The 16,634-nt window shown below is 49.0% G+C and overlaps 5 protein-coding genes across 13 annotated transcripts in view; 4 read left to right on the top strand and 1 right to left on the bottom strand.

The window, feature by feature from the left end:
• Positions 1-16,634, bottom strand: part of LOC117602734 (uncharacterized) — a 169,850-nt gene that overhangs the window by 26,787 nt on the left and 126,429 nt on the right. Inside the window, exon 1 of one of the 2 annotated variants that reach the window (XM_034321091.2) lies at positions 8-334. The exons of the other annotated variant lie outside the window; for it this stretch is intronic. The gene's annotated coding sequence lies outside the window, so the exon portion shown is untranslated. Of the gene's footprint in view, positions 1-7; positions 335-16,634 lie in introns of those variants that run through there. 2 annotated transcript variants of the gene reach the window in all.
• On the top strand, positions 519-1,998 carry RpS5a (ribosomal protein S5a). 3 transcript variants are annotated; one of them, XM_034321104.2, is made up of 3 exons: positions 519-602; positions 1,215-1,586; positions 1,669-1,998. In XM_034321104.2, exons 2-3 carry the CDS (start codon positions 1,221-1,223, stop codon positions 1,951-1,953), a joined length of 651 nt encoding a protein of 216 aa, XP_034176995.1. In that variant the 5' UTR covers positions 519-602; positions 1,215-1,220; the 3' UTR covers positions 1,954-1,998. The 3 variants fall into 3 exon arrangements, with proteins under 3 accessions (XP_034176995.1, XP_034176994.1, XP_034176996.1); XM_034321103.2 differs by having other exon boundaries at positions 561-614; XM_034321105.2 differs by lacking the exon at positions 519-602 and adding an exon at positions 685-706.
• On the top strand, positions 2,145-2,967 carry ND-13B (NADH dehydrogenase (ubiquinone) subunit ND-13B). Its single transcript, XM_034321084.2, has 3 exons — positions 2,145-2,297; positions 2,462-2,623; positions 2,708-2,967. Exons 1-3 carry the CDS (start codon positions 2,277-2,279, stop codon positions 2,879-2,881), a joined length of 357 nt encoding a protein of 118 aa, XP_034176975.1. The 5' UTR covers positions 2,145-2,276; the 3' UTR covers positions 2,882-2,967.
• LOC143305915 (uncharacterized) lies at positions 3,058-12,881 on the top strand. Of its 6 annotated transcripts, XM_076691125.1 has the most exons (10): positions 3,071-3,223; positions 3,885-3,975; positions 7,875-8,212; positions 8,292-9,547; positions 9,625-9,802; positions 9,876-10,034; positions 10,098-11,488; positions 11,558-11,947; positions 12,021-12,149; positions 12,555-12,881. In XM_076691125.1, the coding sequence occupies exons 3-10, from the start codon at positions 7,922-7,924 to the stop codon at positions 12,748-12,750; spliced, it is 3,990 nt and encodes a 1,329-aa protein (XP_076547240.1). In that variant the 5' UTR covers positions 3,071-3,223; positions 3,885-3,975; positions 7,875-7,921; the 3' UTR covers positions 12,751-12,881. The 6 variants fall into 6 exon arrangements, with proteins under 6 accessions (XP_076547243.1, XP_076547238.1, XP_076547240.1 ...); XM_076691128.1 differs by lacking the exon at positions 3,885-3,975 and having other exon boundaries at positions 3,058-3,223; positions 12,313-12,698; XM_076691123.1 differs by lacking the exon at positions 3,885-3,975 and having other exon boundaries at positions 3,059-3,223.
• On the top strand, positions 13,005-16,488 carry LOC117602733 (mutS protein homolog 5-like). The gene is made up of 13 exons (XM_076691130.1): positions 13,005-13,116; positions 13,184-13,343; positions 13,407-13,933; positions 14,008-14,181; positions 14,258-14,462; positions 14,546-14,747; positions 14,808-15,047; positions 15,115-15,253; positions 15,312-15,675; positions 15,736-15,948; positions 16,014-16,154; positions 16,219-16,277; positions 16,344-16,488. Exons 1-13 carry the CDS (start codon positions 13,016-13,018, stop codon positions 16,435-16,437), a joined length of 2,619 nt encoding a protein of 872 aa, XP_076547245.1. The 5' UTR covers positions 13,005-13,015; the 3' UTR covers positions 16,438-16,488.

Raw genomic sequence — 16,634 nt, forward strand, 5'->3', positions numbered from 1 at the left:
TCCTTACCGTTTCCTTCCAAACAACGGAAGTTCTTTTAGATTATTTAGTGGTGACATCTCTCGCACTTCATAGGAACTTTCCTTTTCGACATGTACCGGTTTACTCAGCAACCGGTACTAACCCTCGACACGATACAAAGAACACTTAATTACGCACTATAATAAATTGTTTCACACATGCACTTTTACGAGGTTATGACGGTACAACGAAAAATCACTAAAATTTAACAACGATACATTGTTTAAGTAGAATTTCTCACAAATACACGATTAAAATGACAACTCGCGAACCAATAGCCTCCACTTGTGCGTTTACAGAATTGCTGTAAACACCTCGTAATCAAACGAGCAACTTAATGCGTGAAAATCATTTTACCTTTACCGTCGCTTCGATAGATAAATTGTTTAGTAAAATTAGAATAATTAATTATATAACGGTACATTCTGGTTTCTGTGACTCGTGTACAGGACAGAAAGTTGAATTATTATAACACATAGCGGTGAATTTGACTAGGGTACTCGAGATCCGGCAATCACTGGTCGAAGCGCCATCACTGTCATGGCCTTTTCCTGTTCACGCTTGCTCCAAAGAGGACGTGAACGTAAGTTGTATGGTAAGGAACTCGGAGATTCGATGTATTTACCCATCGGTTGTGTACGCAAAAGTGATATTGGAAATATACGGAGCTAGTTGGTGTTTGTAAATGTACGATATGTTCTATAATTGATCAGTCGGAAGGTGTTCCAGTTGTACGTGCGACCACATGGCCACATGCTTTCACGATTTTCATATAGGTTTTATATCAACAGAGAGTGTAGTGATTTTCACCTAACGTTTTAACTTGGAACAAAAATTGTTTTTAACGTGTGCACCGTTTCGATTGAAACGATTCGATAGCACGATACGTGTCAGAAATTTTCTTTTCCAGCTAAACAACATTTCCATATTCTTTTCACCCTCGATGCATTGTATTTGTTGACATTTGAATATCTTTGTTTTTCTTTTTTACGGATCACACAACCGATTATTTTACTTTCCGGCCTACTTACAACTTCCCTTTTGTTATTTATCGTAGTACCAAAATTTGACACCTGTAATAATTTTTTAACTTTACATCGTTTCTACTTGTTGGTTACCTATAAGATTTATAATTAATTTTAACATAACTTTGATGAAAGAATACTTGAATTAATCGACCAATTTTATTTTGCAGATAATCATGGCTGATATAGAAACGTTTGACGATATAGTGGTACCCACTACCGCGGCCTTACCGGTAACTCTATCCGCAGAGTTACCAGAAATTAAATTGTTCGGTCGTTGGAATTGCGACGATGTGCAAGTAAACGATATGTCCTTGCAAGATTACATTGCCGTTAAAGAGAAAAATGCTAAGTATCTTCCACATTCTGCCGGACGTTACGCCGCGAAGCGGTTTCGCAAAGCTCAGTGCCCTATCGTAGAACGTCTTACGAATTCGCTAATGATGCACGGGAGAAATAACGGCAAAAAATTAATGGCAGTCAGGATCGTGAAGCATGCCTTTGAAATAATCCACCTTCTCACGGGAGACAATCCCTTACAGGTAATATTCTCCAAAAATCCTTCTACTCTTATGTATGTTATAACCATTTAAGATTTTAACACGTTTGTATTCTTTGTTTAAGGTGCTCGTGACGGCCATCATCAATTCAGGACCAAGAGAAGATTCTACTCGTATCGGTCGCGCTGGCACGGTCAGAAGACAAGCAGTAGACGTATCTCCGTTACGACGCGTTAATCAGGCAATCTGGTTATTATGTACCGGTGCTAGGGAAGCCGCATTCCGTAACATTAAGACAATTGCCGAATGCCTAGCCGACGAACTTATCAATGCCGCGAAAGGCTCGTCAAATTCGTATGCGATCAAAAAGAAGGACGAACTCGAGCGTGTCGCTAAATCTAACCGATAAACATGTTCTTTTGACAACATACAAATAAATACTTTATCTTTAAAATGGTCTTATTATTACAACGATTTCCCTAATCGAATGATTCGCGGGTAATGATTGAATATTTATACGTTAGTAGGAAAAACAAACTTTTTATTTAGGGGATTTTGTAGGCGTGCATAGTTGGTAACCCGTTTACCTTGGCGAGATAAGGTAACAGTGGTACCACTACAAATACCTGCCCTGTATTGGGGTAGACCAGGTTAGAGTGGGTTAGAGGTGAATTAGGAGCTGCTAATAAAATCTTTGTTTTCAGTGAATCGTGTGAAATATTAAGATCGAGCATGGCAGGAGCGCTGAAAAAGGTAAGGAATTTATATAATTCGATAGATATAGCAATAACGTATAAGAACATTTAATCGATGCGAAACTGGTTACTTTCAAAACATAACCATACTATAAAGTTTCGCTGTCCTTTGGATTTTGCGGTCAATTCTTCCACATTGTTAATGATTTTCTATTCTTTTAGACAACAGGATTAACTGGTCTTGCTGTTCTGAAATTCCCTCATCGTGAACTCGACATAACGTACGAGAAACTTTTGCGTCTCTTGGCTGCCATGCCAAAAGACTCCGCTTACAGAAGATATACCGAGAAACTGGTTAAGGAAAGACAAGATATTGTAAAGCAGGTGACTAACGATTGCTTTCGTACATTTAAACGATACGGTAATCAAGTTTAAAATAGTAATGTTACAATCGATGTTGTATCACAGAACCCAACAGTCGAAGCAGTGGAAGAGAAAATAGGCTGTGGCCAAGTTGAAGAGCTTCTAATACAAGCAAAAAATGAAACAATGTTGGCTAAGGATATGTTAAAATGGAAACCATGGGAGAACTTGATAGAGGAACCTCCGGCCCATCAGTGGACTTGGCCTCCTCACAAATAGAACGAATCATTTCGCTGACATTTTTACATAGGACTTAAAATTTCGTCGCTTTATGCAGTATCATAGATTAAAGTATATATTATAACTACAGTAGTATTTATTTCTATTTGTACATAAGCTTGTCTGATAGTGTTCAAATATAAAATGTAAATTATTCATAATCTATGTACATTTAGGCATAACTGATTGATTTGGCGTAACTAAGCGATCGAAGGTGAAGAATTATTGCCTCGGAGCGAGTCTAGGAACAAAAGGAGTTGAATCTCGATTGGAATCTCTTGCAGGAAAAATATGTCGATGCGTTCGGCATGAAGTACACGAGAAATCATAGCCGAGTAGAAGGTATAGCGCGAGGAATGTAGAGAGGAAAGGGTTTAAAGAGCGAGAAAGAGGAAAAGAGGGGAGTAAAACGTTACGCGTTACTCGAGTGTAGTAGTGGGGAAACGAGGAAGGAATAGAGTAGGTTGATGGTAGGTTGTGGAGGTAGGAGAACGGTTTTAACCAGGTATTCAAGGGTGGGGGATTCGAGAGAGCCGCTGTTCAGTTCCGATTTTGCGTCGCGCGCGAGGATAGCGAACACGCGAATCGCACTCTGTTTCAAGACGTTCTATCGCCGATACGTTCTTTGCTACCACGTTTTACATCTTTGTTTTCCTCCTCTTCCTCCTCTTTATCCTTTTCTCTTTTCCCTACTTTTATCCTCGCCCTCTTTCGATTTCTTTCTCTCTATATCTCTAACCCGAGTCTCTCCTGTCCCCTGAAATTTCCATGCCCGTCATTTTTGCTTAACGAAAAGTAAACACGGTTGTTCCAATGGAAATTCTGAATGTAAGAAGGATATAGGAGAGTCGCGGGTTCGTAGATTCGAAATTCGGCCGCGGAATGCGCGTGTGCTTCGGTGCAACGAGAGCTGCATCTTGAACGCGAACGACACTTGTCAGATTGTTTGTGATAGTGAACTAGCCCGTCGGTTCGAATTAAAACAACCGTTTTGCTCCTCTAGGAATATCATCCGAAAGATATCGATCGATGGATCGAGTGATCTGGTGATACAGGAAGACAGGGAGAGCTCCGAGACAACGAATTGAAGATCGGTGTGTACAAGATTTTCGAGTTAAAAAGCGCGTTGATTTCCATCGAGGAATGATTTTTAATTCGTTAGAGTATCGTCTACGATGAGAGCGGACGAGGATCGTAACGAGTATACTTACTTCATCCTGTTCCTAACGAATATCTACGATATTTCGTGGCGAGGAGAAACAATAGCCGTGGAAGGAAACGCGTTCCCGTTCGAAGACAATGCGTGTAATTTCGTGGAACGCGACGAAACGAAAGCGGCTAGGATATTACCATCGCTCGAACGAAAGTCAGCGAAAACTGTTGCCCCTTCGTTTGATCAGAGGAGATTTCCGTTTCACGCGAAAACCCAGGGGAATGATTGCGCGAACGAATCGGAAGAACGTTAACGCGGCGTGACGTTGGCCCGTTACGCGGTCCATGCTCCGCGCTCGAGAGTTAGCTTTGTTTACGCTGCTCGTTGGCGAAGAATCAGCGGAGGCTAACCACGGAGACAACCGAGCGAGAAGAAGGCGAGGCTCCTTTACCGGCAAGGCTGATCGTTATCGTTTTAACGCGTTTCCTTACGTAACGCACACACACACATGCGCTTAAACTCGTCCCTTTTTCTCAATTATCCGAACCGCATTCTTCTCCGCTCTATCGAGTCGCAATTGTCTCTGGCTACGATAAAGCGAGGATAATCCGAGTTGTTTGTCGGTTAGAATCGTTAGGGAAAGAATTTCAGATGATAATTTTCCAATTCGATCGGATCGTAGGACAGGCTGTAGTAATGCAACGTCGAGGGAGTAAAATCGCTTTGCGACGAGACCGGTCCGCCTCGTCGCAACGTTTTACCGTTTTGATCTTACCGGTTCACGGGTTCCGACCTCGATCGAAGCAAACTCGCTCGAGCAGAGTCGAGTCGAGTCGAATCGAATCGAACCGAACCGATTCATCTTCTCCTTTATACACGTCGCCTGGCGTAGTCGCGCGTATCGCGAAAGCGACTCGCTCCAACGAACTTGTCGCGGTCCGTTCGGCTCGGTTCGCTTACGGTTCGAAATCGGCGTTGATTTACTAATCGGCGTGTATCAACGCGACCGTTTCGTTTCGTTTCGTTTCGTTTCGTTTCGATCGAGCGAAATGCAAATCGACGGGATCGAAATCGCCAGCTTCGAATTTCAAGCAAACACGTTACTTTACCTCGCATCGTTTTACGTTTTATAATACGTTTGCGCGAGCAACTTTCACTTCTCGTTGCCTGTTATTCCTTGTTCGTGAGCGTCGAGAATGTTTCGCGAACGGGCTTATCGTCCGTGTCATTGGAGAACAGCCTACGCGGATTTCATGGTAAACGCAACGTCCTCGCGAAACGAGCGCGGTTATAGGATAGAGTCGATTTTTTCGAAGAAAATGGAAATAAAATAGACGTTCCGAGGATCGAGGAAAATGGCTAGGAAGGTATTCGCGCGAGTTACTGCCGTTTACCGTTGTTTTTCTGCCGTCTAGCATCGAGCGCGATGCCTTTGCATCCGTCGATTGGCGGTCAAGCGTTTCTCTCGGCCAGACTTGAAAACGATTCGCGATGCTCGATGGTCCAAGCGTGCATCGCACCGGCGAGATTGGGATCGAGAAAGTTTTCGTCTCGCGAGGAGAAACGAGATTACGAAACGTCCGTAGCCGCGAAGAATGTTACGCGCACGCGTGCTCGCAGGAAGTTTTGCAAGCAACGTTTCGTCTCACGACCTGGATGTTCGACGCCGGTTTCACGATGCATCGGCCGATCGGCAAGCTATCGGCGGAGAACGATAATAGAGAGGAGAAGGTTCGCTGAAAGGAGACCGGTAATCCGAGGCCGACGGAAAGAGACGTGGAAGGGTGAGAAGGCGAAACGCGTGCCACGTAGATTACGCGCATCCCGTGGATCGGTATGGAAAACGGAGCCGCTGCAGCGGACAAAATTGCTCCGAGGGTTGATCGATGGGAATCCACCACCGTTCTACGTGCAACCGGCAAACTTCCGTTTTCGCTCCGTTGCGTTTCCTTCTCTTCTTCGTATCCGCTGTATCCTTCGTTGCCGCAACCTACGATAGGCCAGCACGCACACCTACCTACTACACTCTTCTCTTCTTTTACCTTCTGTTCAGTTTTGTTCGCCTTTCGCTCAATCACTCGGCGAACCTGGCTTCGTAGCTTTCCTTCCGCATACCGAAATTCCTGGGAAACGACGCTCGGTGACTCTCGACGCTTGTTCTCCATGACCGTAGACGCGGCTACTCTGAAACGTTCGATCTTCTACGATCCGTTATTGGCATTTTGCATTTTCCATCCTCTGGTTCCACCCTCCGTTGTTCACCTCCGAGCGTTCTAGTTGATCGGCAAATCGAGTTACCGCTCGACGGATGGAATTTCTTCGATAAACTATTCCGATTCGCGTAGCCTCGAGCAGGCAAAGCGCATGCGCGCAGGTGCGAATGGAATGGGTGCGCCACGGTGCACTTGCGCGGCTCTGCCTGACCCAGATGCCTCGCGAATAAAACTTATCCGTGCTCGTTCTTGACATCCTGCTCTTCCCTTCTACCTCTCTACCCCTCTCCTCTCTCTACACCTGTTCTTCTCTCTTCTCCGAAATTCCACGCGAGAATCTCTATTCGAACAAGGCTTCCTCTCCTTTCCCATCTGCGATGCTTTAACGAACAAGCTAGAGAAAAGATTCGTTTCATAAATGAGAAGGGTCGGCGATCGTTGCACCGTTCCATCTACTCGGCTGCACGCGATTTCCGCGTTCCCGCTCGACTTGTTCGTTCTTGCGTCGTTCGCTCATCGAGCCCGGCAATGTCGCTACAATTTCCCTGCTACTCGCGTTTCACGATACAATTATCCTTTCCCACACGATATCCCGCTCGTCTCTCTCCTACATTTCGCCGCGAAGAGAAATCGAGACAAAGGTCCAGCGTGAACAATTCTTCCGTGAAAGAAACTAACGATCCGCGACCGATCGTTGGCTAGGTGCGAAAGAAAAGCGTTCGATCGAATAAATCGTTCGTGGGAACGAATCTCCTCTGTGCTCTGTTTCGAGCCCGATCGATCGTAGATAAGATCGAAGACGTCGTCGCGTCGGATCCACGCGTGGAATCGGTAGACGTAGCCGATCGTTGACCGAGTTGGCGAGTTCTTCGACGCGTTTTCTCGATACATACCGCGTTCCCGGGGCCGCTTTCTATGCCAGCGAATGGAGCGTGTTTCCGTGTCTTCGACTTATTTGCCGACTTTCAGATTCCTCACGGATTCCGTTTGCGTTCTCGTTAAACGAATTTCGGTCATCGAACGCGCGCGCTCGACTTCGAAAGCGAAAAGAGAAGGAAGAAGAGAAGGAGGGAGAAAGAGACAGTCGTCGTCGTCGTCGTCGTCGTCGTCGCGGCTTCTCCGCTCTCACCGGATGTGCCGGATCGAACTCGCGTTTCCCACCCGTTCGCGTACAGCCCAGCAGGAAGACTTTCTTTTTCGCGCGTGGACCGCGACCTCGATCCCATTCGATCAGAAGCCAAACTTCTTTTTCTTTCACCGTCTTTCACGTGAGCTACCTGTTCCAGCGTTCCGTCGGCGGATCGGTGCACAGGTTGTTCGCGTCGTTAACGCATAAGGATCGTCGTACGAGAAGGAACCGTGTGCGCGTCTCTCCACAGCTTTCTCTTCGATTTTACGCAACGTCGCGGGCCTGGAGGAACATCGACGCGGAATGGTACGCGTTTCATTCCCTCCGGCGGATTAGCGGCTCTCGAGAAATCGAACACGTCTCGTTTCGTCTCGTTTCGTCTCGTCGCGACGCGTGGTACATCGTTCGACGAACAGGGCACTCTCGAATCGATTCGAAACCGTTAGAGAAACATTGTTATCAACTTTCCTTTCGTTTCGTTTCGTTTCGATACGACAGATGCGAGATGGAGGACGAGTCGGGTTTCTCGTAGCGAGAAGGCGAAGATGGGCAATAACGGAAGCAGCTCTCGGGAGCAACAGGCCGCGTCCGTGTGTTCGAACGGACTGGTAACGACGTCGGAGGCAAGCCGAGGATGGTCACAGTCGTTCCCTCGGGAGCTGGCCAGGCACCATCACCGTTCCCAAGCTCCGCCGGTGGTGGCGGCGCGAATGGTCCTGCCCGAGCCACCTAATCAAAGACTACGCGCCACCGACAACGGATCCATCATACAGAACGGCGGCACGATAAGCGGTCGCAGAGCGCCGACGTTTTCATCATCCCGCGATTTCGCCAAGGTAAACGTTACAGATTACACGATTACACGATTACGCGGTTGAAAGTTGGAGGGATTGGTGCGATCCTGACGTGTTTCAGAGGAACGAGCCGTTTCGAGAGAGAAGCATCTCCGCGTGCCAGCCTGCCGAGGGCCGATCGCGAAGGATCGACCGACACTGTTGTCGTTATCGAACGGAGCAAAATCGAGCGGAAGCGACCTCGAACCTGAAGAGATTCGACAGCGAGCCCGATCTCCGTTACTCCCCGGATGCTTGCTCGTCGATCCAGGATCGTTCGAGTATCGGCAGATCGAGCGACAGAGAGGACGGTGCTCGAACCTCGAACGGTCAACGCGCGCAACTCAGAGAGTCCAAGGAGCGGCTCGAAGGTAGATACAAAGCTAGGAAAAAGTACAAAGCCCCGGCTCCTCCGAGCAACGGCGATCTCGCGGACGAATCACTGTCGACTCTCGGTGGAGGCGGCGATGGCGAGACTCGTTGCAGACTCGAGCAACAGCAGCTTCAACCACCCCCGAGGAGATCTCGTCTGTTCAAGACTCGAGCGGAGACGAAGAAGGCTCAGGTCACTTGGCAATTGTCCTCCGGCGGGCTGGCTCGTTCGTTCGATCGTGCACGCGAGTCAGCCAGCCGTACGACCGAACAGAACACCGATCAACGATCCGCTTCGAATCGTTGGAACGCTTCCAGTACGAATCGTTTCAACGAGCAGACGTCTGATCATCGAAATCGATGCAAACTCACCGACGGGAAGAACACTCTGCAGAGGAGTATGAGCAGTCCCGAGTTTCAGGCGGAGCTGATCCAGGTGGCGAGGCGAGTTCGCGACAAGCTCGACTGCACCGGTAAATCGGTCGGCCTCGAAGCTGCTGATTTCGAGGGACGAGCGGCGAACGCATCGACGGAGGAAGAAAGATCCCTCGTTCCGGCGGCGCCTCCTCAAGCCGAGGGGAAAATCAACCACGCGAGATCGACGAGCGTCGATCGAGACTCGATCGTGAAACCTACGAAGCCGGTGAAGCCGATGCTTCGGAGACTCGAGGACGACGAGACGACGAGACGTCGAAGCGGATCGTACGGCAAGGCCGTTGAACTCGCGAGAGAGAGAACCGTTACGGGTGCGAGCGGTCCGGAAACGTTGCGAGACAAGGAGAATCGGGATCCTGGACGAAGGAACGGCGAGTCGAACGGCGCTCGTCGGAAACGTTCGATCGACGGAGAACGAACGGACGGCGTGGAAACGGACAAATCGGATACGAAGAGAAGGAGCAACCGTGTCGGCGAAACTACCGCGTCCGTGGTCGAGGATGATCGTTCCAGACAAGAACACCGTCGTTCGTAAGTTACTGGTTTATACCTCCATTCGCTTTCGACCGTGTAATCTGAAAATCAAATGGTCTCTGTGGATTCGTTAGATTCGTCTCCCCGACGCGATCCGCGCCAAAGACCTTCTATTTTGGAATGAACGAAACGCGGACGGAAAGCAACGAGCCAGATCTGCGGGGAACCGAGGAAGCTGAGTTCAAGTTTCCGGACGGTGGGAACGAGGATGGTAGACCGACGGTGGATCTGATCGACGACGAGGACGAGAACGTCAGTTTAAGATCCTTTGCACTATCGGAATCCCTTCTTTTTCCTTTAATACGACTCTTTAACCCTGTTTTAGGAGAGGAACGTGGTCGAGAACATCTCGCTGAAATTGCGACCAACCCTGCCGAAGAAGCAGCTCGAGATTCCGCGATTTTCGCCGTCGGCCGCATGGAGATTGCTGTCGGCACTGGAAGCACCCGGACCAAGCATGAGCACCGCCAGCGAAGAATTGCCGGTTCGTAAACGCGTTTTTCGATGGATCCGACGAAACAAATTCTCTAGCCGGTTGGCGTTTCAGGTGACGTTCGAGGAACGAATAGAACGTTCATCGAGACCGCCGCCCCCGTTTCCGTTGTCGCTGGGCCCGAGGAGCTGGCACGACAAGTCAGGCGATTCGGGCATATCCGGCGACGCCGGGGCGGCGAACGACGACTCGTTGGACGTGAGTACGATCAACAGGATGAAAACGACGCCGATCAGGCCCGCGTGGACGCCGCAGCAGGACTTGGGGGAGGAATCGAGCAGCGACGCCGGTGTCGACTCGCCGCCGCCTCCACCGTTGCCAACCCCGTTTAAATATCCCCCTCGAGCTCACGTCTTCTCCCTCTCGTTGCCCAGAGACGACGCGAGAACCTATTTCTGCGCTCCCGACCCGAAGTCCAGAGAAGGATCCGCCTTCAATTCCCTTCAGAAACTGAAGAGGTCGGTGTCCGGAGCTTTCGGCATCGGAGCGCACGACCCTCGAACCAGTTCCACCCGCGACCTTCTCGACGACAATTGGCTCTTGTCTTCAAGCGCGCCAAACTCGTTGCAACACAATCGGGTCGTCGATGCGTCGCGAAACTCGCCGTCCGCTTGGAAACCGTATTTATCCCGCGAATCTACCGGGCAGCGCGTTTACGGACGCGACAGCGGCCCCGAGGACGACGAGAACGAACCACGCGCCGACGACGGACACGACGACGGCGACGATGGAGACGAAGACGAGGACGAGGATGACGACGAGGACGATGACGAGGACAGTGACGCCGTGGACGCGGACGTTGACGCTTCTGTGCGATACGAAGCCGACGGGGTACGCGTCGACGAGGACGGCTCGAAAAGCAACAAGTCGAACGATTTCCCGGTCGTCATGAAACCACCGTCTTTCTCTTACTTGACCCCGGGCGGACACGTGATGTATCTACCGGAATCGAACGACGCGGAACATCGGGCACAGGGTTTTAACGGCGAGAAAGTTAAACGCGACGAGGACGAGGACGAAGACGAGGTCAACAATGACGTTATGCCGGCGAAACGACGATCTAGAAACTCCAGAGGTTACATAGACGCGAAGAATTCGAGGGGAAGGAAGGAATCTTTGAACTGTTCCGAGATGTACGAGGCAAAGAGGGTGTCGTCCGGTTGCGAGGAAGTGGTTTCTTGCAAACAGACGTCCACGCAGGTGACGGAGACGAAACCTCAACGAAAGAGCAGAAGATTCACTTTTCAATCGACCGTCAGGCAAATAGAGAGGCGCAGGTTGGCCGAGAAGTTGTCGAGGGAAGCCGAAGCGAAGGAACGACAGCGGAAGGGTGAACTGGAAGCGATGCGAAAGGTCGAGGAAGAGTTTCAACGGAAACGCGCGAAAGAGAAGGCGAACATCAGGCAACAGTTGCGCTTGTTCAAAGAGATGGAAGAAAATTTCGAGTAAGTAACAGCTTTAGAGCGATCGCGGCAAATCTACATCTCGCGAGTTGGTTGGTTGGTAAATTGCAGTAGCCTGGCGAGCCCGAAATGGGACGGTTCGCAGTTATCTCGCGCCGATCCGGACGGCGCTCCATCTTCCACCGCTTCCTCTCCGACTTCCATGCCGATCGGAAACACCACCTCAGCGTCCGGCAAAAGCTTCGTCCACGAGGAACATCGCCGGAAGAGAAACGTCGGCTCGGACTCGAAGAAACGTCGCGCCGGCGAACAGGCCGCTCATCGTGCGAAGTACTACGACTGGGCGCCGGACGCCTCGTCGCACCTGGAACACAAGCAAACCACCGTCCATCCGAAGATCGTTTGCGACATCCCGAAAAGTTCTCCTGTTTTTGTCGACGCGAACGTCCATCCGGCCAAGCCGGTCGCTTCCAACTCCACTCCGAGGTCGGACAATTACAGGTAAGTTCAGAGGAGAGGTGGTCTTTTCCTTTTCCAACAGTAGCACCACCGTTGCTTCGTTTCTTTTTCATAGGAAGGATTTCGCCCACGGTGCCGTGATAACCAAGACTTCGTTTGCGAGCAGCGACAGCGAACTCTCGCAGCCGAACACGAGACCGCACTCCAGGCAGACCGGAAGCAACGGCAAATCTTTTCGAGCTGGGTACGCGTCTTCCTCATTTTCTTTTCATCTTTCCCGTGAATCGCGATCATAGACGTCTTTATCGGTTCTTAGTTCCGGTGATTCCCTGTAGAATAGCGTTATCGCGCCTCACCTCGCGGTAAACGATCGCTAATCGTTCGCTTTTCCTTTTCGTTCCATCCAGGTATTAAGTTGGGCATGACGCAAGTAATTCTAACGCGACTCTAGTCACCTTTTAACAACGCTTCGCTAAAGCTATGCGAGGATACGCTTTTAATCGCGCATGGATCTGCAGGAAGCGTGTCGTTCGCGAGAATTCCTTCCGCGCGTTCCTTCCACGTAGAAACTGTTTTCATTTCCGCGAAACCTTTTCAACGAAACGAGTTAAACGACGTGTGCAAAGAAAACGAACGAACGGTTGAGCAGGTCCGGCGGAAGTCCAGGGCAAAGCGAGGAGCCGGGGACTGGGGACAAGGAACTGGACGACCCGGTGGAAGCAGCGGAACAGCCGAGAAAAGCAACGCATGATTTTACACTAAGCGGAGTGCAACCTTTCACGAAGCAGAAAGCCTACAGACCGATTTCTTTCAACCCTCAACCACCTCCACCTGTTCCAAGCTAACCAACTCTTACCGTCTCCTTTCAATGCAACGTAATCCCCTCGTTCAACCTATATTTACTCTACGTATATATGTATATGTATGTATGTATGTACATATGTAACATAACAAAATAAAACAGTGTCTCGTTAAAAGTGGCTTTCTTTTAAATTTAAATATTTCACTTTGCTTCTGCGCACACGTCTGCGCAGACTCTGCGCACACGGCTGCGCAGACTCCGCGCATGCGCGTAGTCTCCCGCGTTTGGCGTCGCATTATTCCAGCAAAATGGCGGATACGAACATTGTCGTTGCCGGTGTTATTGCTTCTACTTCATCGACCGATGGATCTTCTAGGATTCGTCGAGCCATACCATCGATTCCAGCAATGTAACAAACCATTTTCTTTCCTTTTTACTTCATTTCTTTCTTTCTCTTTATTCCTTCGTATCTATAGACGCAGCGAATTCGAGTCATTGTTGTCCAACAGCAGCGACGACGAAGACAGCTCGTTGCAGGGAATTGATTTTCCGATTCAATTACGATCGAAAGGCGTCACCGATAATGCTAACAAATCCAGATTAATAGAGACCGGTATTTACGAAGACGAAGACGAGGTTTGTAGAGAAATTGAATTTTCACTAGATCGCACGGTATGTTGGTACTCGTTTGTTTCGCAGATCATTTTATCGATAATTTGGAACAAGAATCGGTTGGGTGCAGCGTATTACAATGTTCTCACGTCCGAATTGTTCGTGATGGAGGATACGACTGACGACGTCGAGTGTTTCGACGCGATGAAAGCTTTGTACAGGCAGTGTATGCCACGTTACGTACTCACGTACGCCGGGGTGGCTGGTGCGTTCATCATCGCTCTGAAAGAGATGATAACAGGGGATGCACCGAACCAAGGTTCGTCGAGTTCCTACGACTCGAGGCGCACCGCGGAACTGAAGATAATGTGCAGAAAAGAGCACAATTACGAGCGATGCTCACAGAGAGTGCGTTGTTTGCGGCTGGAATCCGAACCTAAGGAGGCGAGTAACGCGGACAGGCTGACTTTCTTGAACACTATACTCAATTTTAAATGCTGCACCATGATTCACGCGCTGGGCTCGCTGTTGTTGTTCATCGACAAACACTGGAACGATATCGCCTTAGTTCCATCCGGAAGACCGTCCTTCGTCTCGCTTAATTTCATTACCCTGTAAGCAATCCTTTCTGTTACCATCTATCCTACATTGCTCACGATCTTATCTCTTACTACTTCCTCGAACAAAGTCAAGACCTGGTCGCGATAGACGAAGACACCTACGAATCGTTGAACATCGTGCGAGCCAAGGATCATCCAAGTCTGTTCAAGTTTGGAAAAGCGGACTCGAAAACGAGAGGCGCGAGCCTGTTCACCCTGCTCAGTCGTTATTGTCTGTCTCAACCAGGAGTGCAGTTTCTATGGTAAATCCTTTATTTCCTCAGCCACCGATCAAGTCGGTGGTGTACCTGTATTGTAAGGTAATCGAATCGCCGACAGGAAAGCGCTGCATCATCCGACGCGAAACTTGGATGTGTTGGAGGAGAGATTGAACGCGATCGAATTCTTCTTGGACCTCAACAACCAAAACTTCGTGGAGAACCTGTCGAGTTGCTTGAGGCACGTGTACCGTTTGACCAACGCTATACTCGCCTGTTGTTCCGGGCCTCAAGCGAAAGCCTCCAATTGGTATAAATTGCACAAGGTTCGTTTCTCGTGGCGGAACGGTTGCTTATCAAAGGGACGAGGCAACGACTTTGAACGATTTACTACTTCGTTCTCTTTCAGACCGTATCACACGTAATTTGCATCGGCGACATATGCGAGGATCACGCGGAAAAGATTCCAACGTTCAAGCGAATCGCCGAGAGCGTCACTACCGAGATGCAATACGTCAAGTATTTTATCGAGTATATAGTCGATTTCGGCGAGAGCAGGCGAGAAGGAAAACTCGTGGTGAAACCGAACGTCGATCCTTTGCTGGACGAACGTACGTAGAAATGCATTTCCATCTTTCCATCTTTTCGTCATTTTCTTTCCTCCTTTTTAGTGAATCACGTACGACGCACTTTGCCCGAGGTGCTCACCCGGATGGCAGAGAAAGACATGCGGGAACATCTTCCTCCTTCGGTCGAAGGCTGTAACATGCTCTACTTGCCGAATATCGGTTACGTGCTGGCGATAAACAAGTGGAATCCGACTCCACCGGACGACAACGTTCTCTTCACCGATTTGGAATTCAAATTCACCATCAACGACGTGCGCTATTACAAAAGCTCTTCGGCCAAAGGTTTGCGGGAAACGAAACGTAATCTCTTTTTTACAATAACGAGAATTCTTTTGCATCGTCGTTTCAGAGCTGGACGAAACGGTGGGCGATATCTTTCTGAAGATCGCCATGCGACAAAATCATATCATACAAAAGTTGGTGCGATATGTAAAGAAACATACCGGGTCGATCTTGCGCTCGATTCAACTGTGCGCCGAACTGGATACGTACGTATAAGCAAAATAAAGTTTTGAAGAAGCAACGATTAAGAGATTACCATTACAGATTGATCGCGTTCCACAAAGTGGCGCGCGATTACAATTACGTGAGACCGATTTTAACCGACTCAAAGATATTGGAAGTAGTAGAGGGACGACACCCGTTGTTGGAGTGCGGTTGCACCTTCGCTCCGAATGATATCCATTCGGGAAACGGGAAGAGTTTGATCAAAGTCATAACAGGGCCGAATTCGTGCGGCAAGAGCGTGTATCTGAAACAGGTAGGGCTCTTGTTATTCATGGCGCACATAGGCTCTTACGTGCCAGCCAAATCGGCCACCATCGGCACGATCGATCGTATCTCGACTCAGCTGTCTTACACGGAGAGCATCGGCTTGAACGCGAGCTCGTTTCTGCAAAATCTTCGACAGGTAAAATACAGGTGACTTGTTTATAGATTGAAGATGAGCGAAAAAATTGCTTGGTTTCAGATCAACGTTGCCCTCCGCGCGTCTACAGGCAAGTCACTCGTGATAACGGACGAATTGGACAGAAATACGTCGGAAATTAGCGGATCGTCGCTGGTCGCGGCCGTGCTGAACGAGTTTGCGGAAAAAGGCGCCGATTGTCCCCACGTGTTTGCCACGACGCACGCACACGGTGTTCTCGCGTTGCTTCCCCGAACACCATTGATCCAGGTTCAGGTAAACGAAGCAAACATTTCCGGGAAAACTATTCAAAGCAGCTGCGCGATTTCCCTTATGCGTAGACCTTTGAATACACATTGAACGAGGACGACAGCTTGGCCTTTCTTTATCGGTTGACCAGCGGAAGTAGCCAGCGCAGCTTCGCGCATTCTGCCGCGAGAGTCGCGGAATTGGACGAAAAGGTCGTAAAGCGAAGCCTCGAGGTATGTAATTCCATTGTTTCCCGCTCTACTTATTTTTCAAGTCGTGCGATTGAATTCGTTGCAGGTGTACGAGAAGATCAAGCAGGACACGTTACCATCCCCGGTCGATCGACGCTTCGAAACGTAAGATAATTGCTATAAAAATTGCAAGCGTGTCCTTTGGAATTGAGAGGGAAATTTTGATTTCAGGGTAAAGCGTATCGTGGAACTGTTCGAAACGAGCACAGACTTAGATTTAGACGAGGTGAAATCGTTGGTACGGCAAGCCGTACACCCGAAATAATGTCAAGTACCTACTTTTAACTACGTTTAAAGAATAAAATTCTACGCCGCATAATTTACAAATAAAAATAAAAAAATAAGAAAAAAGCAGTCGGAAGGGGTCAAATTGATTCGTTAAACGGCCGATAGATGGGAGGAGGATGCAGGATTTAGAAAGGAGGAACGCGACGTTTGACAGATGTCGCCTCGATCGCGGTC

Source organism: Osmia lignaria, chromosome 12, assembly GCF_051020975.1.
Source record: "Osmia lignaria lignaria isolate PbOS001 chromosome 12, iyOsmLign1, whole genome shotgun sequence".
Lineage (NCBI taxonomy): Eukaryota > Metazoa > Arthropoda > Insecta > Hymenoptera > Megachilidae > Osmia > Osmia lignaria.